This window comes from Podarcis liolepis (genome assembly GCF_965112155.1).
Source record: "Podarcis liolepis genome assembly, chromosome: 8".
Taxonomy (NCBI): Eukaryota; Metazoa; Chordata; class Lepidosauria; order Squamata; family Lacertidae; genus Podarcis; species Podarcis liolepis.
In genome coordinates this window covers 57,305,905-57,317,588 of record NC_139560.1, presented here as the reverse complement: position 1 = coordinate 57,317,588, position 11,684 = coordinate 57,305,905, and the positions used below count along the sequence as shown (strand labels likewise).

The following is an 11,684-nucleotide window of genomic DNA, read 5'->3' as shown; positions in this document are numbered from 1 at the left end:
GGCAAGGAAAAATCTGGATCCCAACCACATTTTTCACTGACAAGCTACAGGTGGCTCATCCCTTGACCTACACACACAATAAAAAAGAGACTCCAACCCATCAAAATGTGGCTTGAACAATATGACTAAACACATAAAACATCATCTGCTCAAACACAATCCTGTGACCAAACTGCTTTACAAGTATTTCTTGTCAATTCAATTAGCAAGCTCAACAGGAGGGGACAGCATGGAATGAGAGGATTTCCATCAAAGGCATTTTGATCTTATTCCAAAATATGTTGCTAATTATTTTCATAGAAGTGTAATTTTGGAAAAGGTACATCTTATTGCATGGAAGCAACCAAAATAGAAACATTAGCACAAAAAATCATGAAATGAGAAAAGAGCTTACAAAATGTATTTTTTTATTATTAAATGAAAAGAATCTGTTTTGTAGATCAAATATGAAATAGAATGTACAAAAAACTTTACATCTGTCCTCTGAAAGAAATAAAATGCTATCAGGAATTCGCTAGCAGCAATTCCTTCCAAACACAACACAAAATGCATGAATATGTTTTATGGCAGTACAATACTACACAGAATAGCCTGTGCTAGAACTGCAATTACAGAGAAGTAAAGTTAAAAATCTAAATGGTCTCTCTCTAAAGGATACTAGTCCACAAAGTAACTTAAAAACATGGGAATCAACCATCATATATTCTCTTTGAAGCAAGTGGCAGGTAGGTTGAGTGCAGCGTTCACAAAGCTTGCATATAGCATTCTCAGTTCCTATACAAATATAAATTGTTCTTTATTTTTATTTTTAAAAATCTTTCTATTTGATAAGAATTCACTGTGAAGAAAACATATCCCATCCCGATCAAGATCCTTTGCTTCATCCATGCAATATATTCCTTAGGTATTCTTTCTGAAGCTTGGTACCCAAAGCCGTCATGGCAATAATTTTTTTAATGTTCAGATGCAAATCTTTGTACTAACGGCTCATATAATAAGGTTCTGCAGAGCTCTCACAACATGTCTTTGGCATCACACCAAGTCCCCCTTTAATACTTTTCCTTTAAAAAAGTATATATTCCTTTAGTAAAACACCCTAAAAACATCTTATTTCAGGTTTTGTAAAATAATGCATTATCACCTCCTTTGTTGCTTTGCAAAATATACACCATATTTCGGAGAGGAAAACAGGAAATGCCCACCATTGGAATTCTGAATGGTTGCAAAAAGAAACACATAATTACAAGTCCCCTCCCATATGGAGGTTACATAAAGTCATTCAGTTCAGCTTCCAGTGCTGCCGCCATCTCATCCGCTTCCGAGCTGCTGCCCTCCTCGTCGTCATTGCTAGACCCTTTGCTAGATTCGCTGGCACCATCATCTTCATCCAGCTTTCGCTTATGACCCCTACAAATTTGGACACAAAAAATGGACATGATTAAAACAAGATCCTTACGCAGTGCTATTTTTCTAGCAAAAGAGGTGCCAGAACTCACCATGAACACCTCCCTCGTTCTCTTAGAATGGCAATGGTGCCCACCCGAGAGGTACCGGAAACAAGTTTCTGTGAGTTTTGGCTTAAGAAAGCCGTGTCTTTAACTGCCTAATAGTGTAGTCTTCAAATGGAAGATGGCAAGCAGCAGAATCCCTCCCCCAAATATTTCAAAGCTTTTACACTGAGAAGAAAGGTCAATCTCTAAGCACATAACATTTTCTAAGTGCTGTATAGAGATTGAAACGACAGTCCCTCACAATATAAGAGACATGAAATAAAAGTGGAAGAAAGCAAGCAAATATAGGGACCGAATCTTGAATTTACACAATCTCAGCAGTGTCATTTACACACACAACCCAGCAACCTTAGTCCACTGGCCAATGGCAGAAGCCAATATGTGATTTATTTTAGGTCTGGAAGCCCAAGGAAAGTATAAAAAGACTGTATTCAAAAGAAAGGCATCACTTGCAGTATGATGATGCACTTTAAAAAGTTCCGAAACTGAAAATGACCCCCCCACCTCCCCATTACAGGCTATGATAAATTCGAGTTTCAGGGAGATCACTTTCTACAAATTTTGTAGCAAAGCATTTACTGTCTGACCTTGCCCTATACTGGACAATTAATATGCTCAGGTTTAGAGAGAATTGACCTTGTTCTTTTCGTCTTCTTTACGGTATATTTTGAATTTTTCTGCATTCAATTATCCCTAGAAGCAGAGCCAAGTAATGTCAAACACAAAATACCCATCATAAGAGATGATATGGATGCAACAAACACAGTGTCAAAATCATAGCAATCAAGAAAACCTCACCCTGTTACAGTTCCCCCTCTTCTCTGCTGCATCTCCCAACACTGCTGCTCTAATAAATACGCATGTTACTCTCCAATGTCTAAGGAGCCTGTGGTGCACTGCTTTAATACTGTAGGGTAAGGTTTTTTTCCAATGAATCCGGGGACACTTCTCAACTTCAGTAGGAATGATAGGATTTTGTATGGGGACTGATTTGTAAATCCGGGGACTGTCCCCGGGAAATGGGGACATCTGGTAACCTTAGGGCATGAAAGTACACGCCCTATAGAAAATTAATTTCCTTGCATAATGGACTCTTGAATAAATAGTCCTGAAACCCTAATGCTCCCTTGAGATACATCAATATTTCCATTTTAGGTTACTGCACTAAACAGAATTAGGACCTGCAAGCTCCTGAAAGCTTTACCGCTCCCCTAGTTAGGAATAAAATTTCATTTATCTGAATCATATTGGTATAGAAAACCAGTTTCACCAACTTTGCTATGAGAGTGTGAACTGTTCTTGCTGGAACTGTAATCACTGCTAATTAATGAGCCACAGAGATGCCAAGTTACAAGTGGCACTACATAATGTTCCGAAATGTAGTCCAAAAAGTCCCTACTGTACTGTCTTGCCAACATAAAAGACAAAATAAAACATGGAAGGTTTGTGCAAGTACTATTCATTACCATTAAGCTGATAGCCAAGATAAATGCGTATTTGTTCCCATGTCTGGCATTTTGCAAAGGGTAAAGCTCATGACACACTTTACACAGCACACAAATTTGCCACTCGTTTCCCTTGTGTCGCTTGGAGAGTACTATAATGCAGCCTTCACCAACCTGGTGCCCTCTAGCTGTTTTAGACCACAGTTCCCAACAGCCCCAGCCAGCAGGCCGGTTGGGCCTTTTAAGCTGTGTGTGTGGTGGATAATGTTATTTTTTGTGGTTTTTTGTGTTTTTATATTGTAAATTGCCCTGTGATCATCAGATAAAGGGAGGTATGGAAATTATAACAACAACAACGTTGTGGTGGGGTCATATAGAATCCTGTACAGTGGTACCTCGGGTTAAGAACTTAATTCATTCTGGAGGTCCATTCTTGACCTGAAACTGTTCTTAATCTGAAGCACCACTTTAGCTGATGGGGCCTCCCACTGCTGCCGCCGTGCGATTTCTGTTCTCATCCTCAAGCAAAGTTCTTAACCCGAGGTACTATTTCTGGGTTGGCGGAGTCTGTAACCTGAAGCATCTGTAACCTGAGGTACCACTGTAATTGCAAAGATGGAAGGGACCACATGGGTCACTTAGTCCAACCCCCGGCAATACAGGCATTTTTTGCCCAAGGTGGGCGTGAATCCATGACCCTGAGATTCAGAATCTCATGCTCTACCAAGTGAGCTATCCCAAAGCTGCCTGTTGCTCTTATCCAACAGACCTTCCCTTTGAGTCTCTGATGCTTAACATGAAGAATAGTACTGACTTTCAGAAAGGAGAGGATAACTCCCTCTGTTTAAAAAAGCCACACCAGTTATGAGCCGAACTCAAACTACCAATTAGTTTGGCTCAATCACCCCCTGCCCTCCCTGTTTTCTATCCAAAGCATGACTTGTAAAAAGTGGGAGGAACCACCAGCAGGGGATATTTTCATTACCTACTGTGATTCTAGTAATACAATGGAAGCTTCAGAGCATGCTCAGAAGCTTTCCACCACTTCAGACAACTATAGTTCAGTTCATTCTGGCAGAATCTATTCTACTCTTTTCTTTTCTGTCCCTCAGAAAAGAATATGAGATTTCCTCCCCTGACTGGCAGGAAGCAAGAGGAAGAGAATAAGAAGAACTGGAAAACAGTAAAGGCTTGTTTTCATTCTACTTTTCCCATTTCCTAGTGAGGTACACACAGCATATTTATTCTTCATACTCTATGTACCCTGAGAGGTCCTATATCCTCTTCCCAACAGAATTAGTGAGCTGGGCACATGCTTCTCCACCTCGCTGTCTCCTTCCTGTGTGTCAAGCATGCTAAAAAGCAAGTGACAACACACAAGGAAAGGAAGCTTAATGGTGTACATCTTCTGACACAAGTACATACTAATTGCAGTTAAATAATTTCCTGAGAAATCCAAGGGAAAATAATGTCTCCTGATGTAACTCAAATATTGTTTTTAATTATCCTGAGGTGCAATCATGCTAGGGTAGCTCTGGGAGGATGCTGCAAAAACTCACATACTTGCATATTTCAAGTGTGTACAGTCTTAGATCAGCTCCTTACAAAAGATGCAGGAATTATTGCCACAATCAGACACCAAAATACCTAGCGTGAGAAATGCAATTAACACCTTAACTGAGGTCCTTTAATATTTTGCTCATAAAGGTTTTCACAATCAAATCTCCCTTAACAATATTTTTTCTTTCCTCTGAGTCCCTACAACAAGCAAGCAACATAGTGATGAAATGATAATAAGAATGTATAAAAAAAAGATTAATGGAAATTATCCCAAGTAATAGGGAAAAATGATAGGCTCATGGCTTGTTAAGACAGCACTCCCACACCCTGTACAGCATTTTATGAGAACGGCTTTACTTGCCTTGTCTGCAGTTGCTGTTCTTTAAAAGTGACCTGTAATGCCCCCTCTGTCTCCTTCTCTATCAAAAGGAGCTGATCCTTCCTTTGCAACATGTCAGGAGAATCACAGGGAATGTGAGCTGTTCATATTTGGGTTTAGAGCTGGGATTGTGGCCATAGTTTGCCCATATGCGATTTACAGAAACAATGATGAATAACAAATGCTCACATAACTGAGATTCTGCCTCTGTCTTTATATCTTCCTTGAGTAGAGAAGAGGTCTGTATATTAATTGTAGTACTTAACTTTATCCTAATAAAAATAAACATGATAATAAAATGTTTGCCCAGAGCAGCAGTCTTCAATGTATTCAGACATAAACATCCCTGTTTAATTTATATTACTATATTTAATTGTCTTCCCTTAGGGGGTTTCTTGGATCTCTTCACATTAAATCTCTGATGCTGCAATATATGATGGAAGCACCTGGGAGTAAGACCCACTGAATTCAGCGGCTTACTTCTGAACAGACATGTATACAATTGCACTGCTATTTTCTAACTTACTCTTGTATGTGTTTTGATGTATAACTGATTTCATGTATATATGCATGGATTCACTTCAGTCAATCCCCAAAGTACAATTCAGGGCATATTACACTGAAAGCAACTAGTCCAACATCAGGGTGCAGACATTTTAAGTGTTTACTTTTGTGCCAAAGAGCCATTAAACGTTATAGTGGTCAGGATTAATGCACTTCAGTTATTACAAAGAGCTGAATGGTACATTTTAGAGTTCATTAGGAAAACTATGTTAGATGCATTTCTGATATCATGAACAATTTGTATACTACCAGTTACCAATGCTTATTTTAAAACCTAGTGGTTTTTTAAAATAAAAAATGGAGTTACAAAAGCATTCCACAATAAATGTTACTTGGAATCACTTGGAATCAGTACAATACATAGAATACTTAACGCATTAGCTTGCCTCACACAGATTACAACAGGCTACAAAAAGAGAGCAGGAAAAAGCAAATAACATGTTGCTAAGGGTCAGTGAACAGGCTTGATTAGTTTTCCAGAAAAAGCAAATCTCCATTTCAGACCAACTTATTTAAAAACCTATGCAGCCTCACAACTCATGGCAAAAATACTTCAACACAGCAAACAATAGATGGGATCTGTTCCTAACATATTTGGGCGGCTCAAGTATGATATGTCACACACTGCAAAAAATGGGGAAACATTCTAGCACCATATGCCAATCCTATCCTCACCTTGAGATCATGTTACAATGACACACTTCCTTAGCAGGGCTGACCCAAACATCAGATTGAGACAGTCACATGCTGAGGGGCTCAGAGCCAGGAGAGTTGTGTGTGTGTCACATGATCTGCTCCATATGCCCTAAGCTAGTCTGCTACCCTCTGAATCAATGGAGAAGGCTGTCTTATAATCACTGTTAAAGTAAGATTCAAGTGTCTGCCTAGTTGCTTTCTGCATACAGAATGGAAAGACGAGGGCACAATCTTGCCTTTGCCCCTGGCAGCAAGTAATATTGGGGTAGTCCGGTTTCTTTGTAATACTTTGCAACATCAGGTTTTGTTTTGGGTATTTTATTTTTGTTAGATCCCAAAAGCTACCCTTGTCAAAATCCCAGGCTTAATTTAACACTATGTCTACTGTCACTATCTATCATTCTGTAGTTTTTGACATATAATTAACCTAAATAGCAGCTGTGTCAATTAGATAGCACATCAGAGTTAAATACAAGCTGGTAACGGTAGGGGGGTGGGAAGTGTTCCTTGCATATACCTTTGACAACTTTCATTGTACTTTTCATATAATAGCAATGGATACTGAAAAGGTATTTCCATGCTTATTTTAGTGTCTTATCTCTAAGAAAATCCCAGAGCTTGTATTATATTGTTTTCATGACATGTTCCCAGAAAGAGCTTGAATAAGAATTTGAGTTTGTACTTGGGAAAACTGTTTCAGTCTCAGTTGTTCTTGGATTCATTAGGAGGTCTTGGAGAAGCTAGTTATTAGTTTCAACTTTCTGTTTCAAAGGCTGTATGATACTCAATTACCTGTTAGGACTACAATGTGAATGAAAGACACTGGGTAGTATAAAAGTATCCAGTTATCTTAACTGGTTTTTCTACATTGTACAAGAACTTTTTTTTTTAAAGAGGTCTGTGAAAACACCCAGATTTTGGAAATAGAAAATAAACCTGAAATATGGTAATCATGTTACCTTCATGTAAAGTACCTGACATTTTGTTGTCAATGCGACATGGAGCTTGCATAATACTTCAAACAAAAGTCACAGCCAAACAGCTTGTTGTTATGTCTTGGGATAATTCTAGCAATTTTAAATTCAAGGTTCAGATGGGAATCTGTGTATGAGAGATTGACAAGCCATCTCAGTCCTACTCAGCATTCAAGTAGCAGGAATAATTTTATCTAATTTAGTCTACAGAATGGGGAAAGTGGCAATTCTATTGTAAGTTAGCATTTCGGTTGCCTGTTCCTCCTACAATTCCTGCTTAAGTCCCTGATTGCATACCACTTTGTTGGGACTCCTAAAATGTATTGTGGAATTTTAAAGAGAAATACATTGCTGCTTCCATAACCAAGAAAACTATTCTGAGGAACCAGCATAGGCAGCATCAATATTAATCAATAAGGCCACCTTTCACTAAAAAAGGGCCAAAGATCTATTAAATGAACAAACCTAACACTGTTAGGATATGGTCCAATTACACTAGCTGTCTTTATGGGTATTATAACGAAATCCATACACAGCACGCCATTTTTTTGTTTCTGATCTTAAAAACTTACAAACTCTGCTAACCTGGAAGTTTGCCCCAGGATGAGAACGGAAATCGTGTGTCGGTGGCACAGCGGCAGCAAGAGGCCCCATTAGCGAAAGAACGCCTCTAGTTAACAGTTTCAGGTTAAGAATGGACCTCCGGAATGAATTAAATTCGTAACTAGAGGTACCACTGTACTTCTAAGCCTCAACCTCAGAACAAAACAATGGCTACATTCACAGGAGTTAAACAGGGGAAGCAAACATGGTGGCCTCCAGGTGTAACTCTCATCAGCCCCAGCCAGCACATAGGGATGATGGGAGTTGTAGTCCACAATGACATTGGCTAGCATTGAATAATGGTTTAGAAATGCAAGTATAAATGTTGGGCTCATGTGTTCCATCCACACTCTATTTCCATTCTTTCTTTATCTTGCATGCAACAACTGAATCCTCTTCACTCTCTCACTGCAAGGATAGCAGTTAGGTTAGGGAGAGACGGCGAGAAGGACCTCCCTTCTATTTCAGATCATTCTTTGAGATTGCCTATTATCTCTGAACATTTTGATTCTAACCTAAGGGCACAGGTTTATTTGTTTCCAAACAACGAAACGTGAGCAACACAGGACGACAGGGCTTATAAAACAAAACTTTTCTTCATTTTTTTAAAATGCAGATTTCACTTAATGTCCTGTCTGAAGAAGCCCTGCGCAAGGACAGCTGCTTGTGCAGCAGGGCTTCCCCCCACCCCCTGGTACAGTTCAAAAAAATGGCTTGGGGTGTGTGGGAATCCCTAGAACAATGTGTGGGACAGGGGTATAATTCTGTCTGGCAAGCTGGTATGGTTGCGCAGATGGAATGATTTGAAGAGCACAACACTGAATCCCACCCCCTATCTTGATTATCTAAAAGGGGGGTTTGAATCTCCCTACCCTGAAAACCCCCTAAAATGTGCTCTGGCTAAAGGACACTCATGATCAGTTTTGTTGTTGTTTAGTCATGTCTGACTCTTTGTGACCCCATGGACCAGAGCATGCCAGGCACTCCTGTCTTCCACTGCCTCCCGCTGTTTGGGTCAAACTCATGCTGGTAGCTTCGAGAACACTGTCCAACCATCTCATCCTCTGTCGTCCCCTTCTCCTTGTGCCCTCCATCTTTCCCAACATCAGGGTCTTTTCCAGGGAGTCTTCTCTTCTCATGAGGTTGCCAAAGTATTGGAGCCTCAGCTTCAGGATCTGTCCTTCCAGTGAGCACTCAGGGCTGATTTCCTTAAGAATGGAGAGGTTTGATCTTCTTGCAGTCCACGGGACTCTCAAGAGTCTCCTCCAACACCATAATTCAAAAGCATCAATTCTTCAGCGATCAGCCTTCTTTATGGTTCAGCTCTCACTTCCATAGTCAGTAGATCAGTAGAAATGACTAGGAAAAATGTTCCTACTGTGATTATCACTCCCCCCTCTCCATCATTCTTTTTGCTGGCATAGCCTTTTTCTGTGAAGAAATCACTGTTTGGAGTTTTATTTGGCATTTTTTGCCACGTCTGACCTTCACACATGCCATGACTATTGTCTCAAAGCCAAGTCATATTGAGGCTAACAACGCTCAAGATCAAGCTATGATAAAAGGGTCTTTTAAAGTTCTCTTTAAACCCATGAGAGCTTTCCTTACATAACTGAAACAACTTTGACAGCACTTGAGTCTCAGGACATTAAGATGATAAGACATATTTACGCAGTATTAAAATAAAAAGAGAGAAAATATTTTTGAAGCAACATAGCACTTAAAGTTCAAGTCATATTAACTGTACTTTTTATTCAAAGCAGGAAGTAAACTCACTATTTAGCATTGATGTAGTGCTAAGATGATAGGCATTGTAGAGAAGTAATAATTCCTGCCCTGAGGTCTAATAATATTCATGAGACAGAAAGTAGCAAAAAAGGAGATACTTGGCCATAGATTTATAATTAGAAGTAGAGACAGGATTGGGAAGAGTGACATGGGAGTGGAGGAGGTAAAATAAATAAAGGACACTTCAGAAAAGACTTTTGACTATGGAGGAGGAATTTGGATGAAACTACATTCTCCAGCAGTGACAGAAATATTATAAGCTTAAATTTCATTGCTCTGTTTCAGACATCAGCAAGACACCTAGGAATGTTATGCTGGGATGACAGTGAGGAGGAGAGAAGGGATGGGAGAGGAGACATGACATGACAGAAAACTAGACATCAGCAAGTAGCAGCAAAACACATGAGAGTGAATCAACAATTTTGAGAGCCATGACAGATGAATGAAGGGGGTAAGGACTGTGGCACATATGAGAATAAGGAAAGATGATGTGGTGGATCAACTGAAGCGTAGAATAAAGAAATCAGCTTTTGGCATATCACACATGCCAAAAACGTTGTAGTTTTTAGTGCATTTCCAGAATGGCTGCACTATTTATATTAGGCCAAGAGTTTGAAATCAGGGGTGAGGAGTTCTGATCCTCTTTTTGTCTTCGAGTAGGAACTACTGAATATCTGAGCTGGCCCTAGTAGCTTATCACTTTAAAGAATTAAGAATTTGGAACTCATGGGTAAAGCTCTACTAAGTATAAAAAAAGTTTTGCACCTGTATTTGTTCAACAACAAAAAAGAAAAATGCTGAAGAAAGATGAAAGAATATTTTAAATCTATCACTTGCGCACCATGCATACTTTAAATCGTACCATCCTCTGTCAAGTGATATCAATGCAGTAAAGAACTTAGTAGAATTCAAAGGTTAGATACTTTGTACAGATAATGAAATTCTCTAAGGATAAATCAAAGGGGATATAAGTCATCATGCTCACATTCATGACCTAGAAAGAAAAACTAGGTATGCTTTTCTTAACTATCCTACTGCAACTAGAGTGGTTTAGGAATGTTACAGTAGAGTAACATTTGGGTATCTAACTACATTTTGCCTTTTGTCTCTTTTTGTCTCTGAAAATCTTCCAGCTAAAAAATGTGTTTATACAGGAAATAACATTATTTTGACGCAGATATATTTTATCTGTGTTAAGTTCCAGGAAAGAATTTGACCTCCATTCTCATTATAAAAGCACAATAGAAATATTGATTAACAGACATTTCCAGAGTTCTGTTGCATATATTCACTTTTAGAATCTATTCATCATCCATTCATTACTACAATATGAAAAATGACCCAGACAATTATTTTTCAAATTTATAATATGGGTGCATTTTCCTGTAAAAGATGGTTCCCCGCTTATGAATTCATGAATCATGGCTTGTGCCCTATATACCACCCTATGGTTTTTCCTGCATCCAAGATCTATTAAATTACTTGAAAGGAAAAGGAAGGACTTGCTATTATTGGGGCTGGTAGTGTATATGCCATTGTTTTATGAAGCTCTTAAATCCCAACATCTCTTCCTGTGATCATTACTTGTCCAGCTCTACCACTTTTAGCTGTCCCTCAACAACTCTTGCTCTAATACTATGACCTTTCTTCCTCCTTCCTCTTCCCCCTGGAACTGCTTTTAAAGAAAACTTTCTTTACCTGCTTACTCTCCTTTCTCTGTTGCCTCCCTTGGAAGTAAGCTCCTATGAGTAAGGACCAACTGAGCAATCCATGCTGTTACATGCCTAGTTTGATCCTATATGACATGACGGGGAGGGTAGGAGAAGCTGTGCAGGGGGAATCAGGAGGAAAGGTGGGATTAAAAAACTAATAAATTTTAAAAAGTGCCCAGCCGAAATAGCTTCCTGTTCATATTCCTGGGTGAAAAGTGCTCAGCTGCCTACAACTTACAGAACTAGCCTTCCATATCAATAGTTCATTCCTGTAGTCTCTTTGGATAACTTGGCCAAGTTATAAATGGCAAGAAATGACACTATTTGAAAATCCTATTAAACATCTTGAGAAACAAAACATCAAACCAATGTAGTCTTGACTGGATTGTATAACTGCAAAATTGGGAGTCTGCTGCATGTAGTATGTAGGACAATGACCTAAGAGTATTTTT

General features: G+C 39.1%; 1 protein-coding gene across 1 annotated transcript in view; it reads right to left on the bottom strand.

The window, feature by feature from the left end:
* Window positions 1-390: 390 nt before the first annotated feature.
* Window positions 391-11,684, bottom strand: part of CTDP1 (CTD phosphatase subunit 1) — a 48,283-nt gene continuing 36,989 nt past the window's right edge. The window contains exon 13 of the mRNA XM_083518608.1: window positions 391-1,407. Within this exon, the coding sequence (XP_083374734.1) occupies window positions 1,266-1,407 (142 nt within the window). The 3' untranslated portion in view covers window positions 391-1,265. The remainder of the gene's footprint in view (window positions 1,408-11,684) is intronic.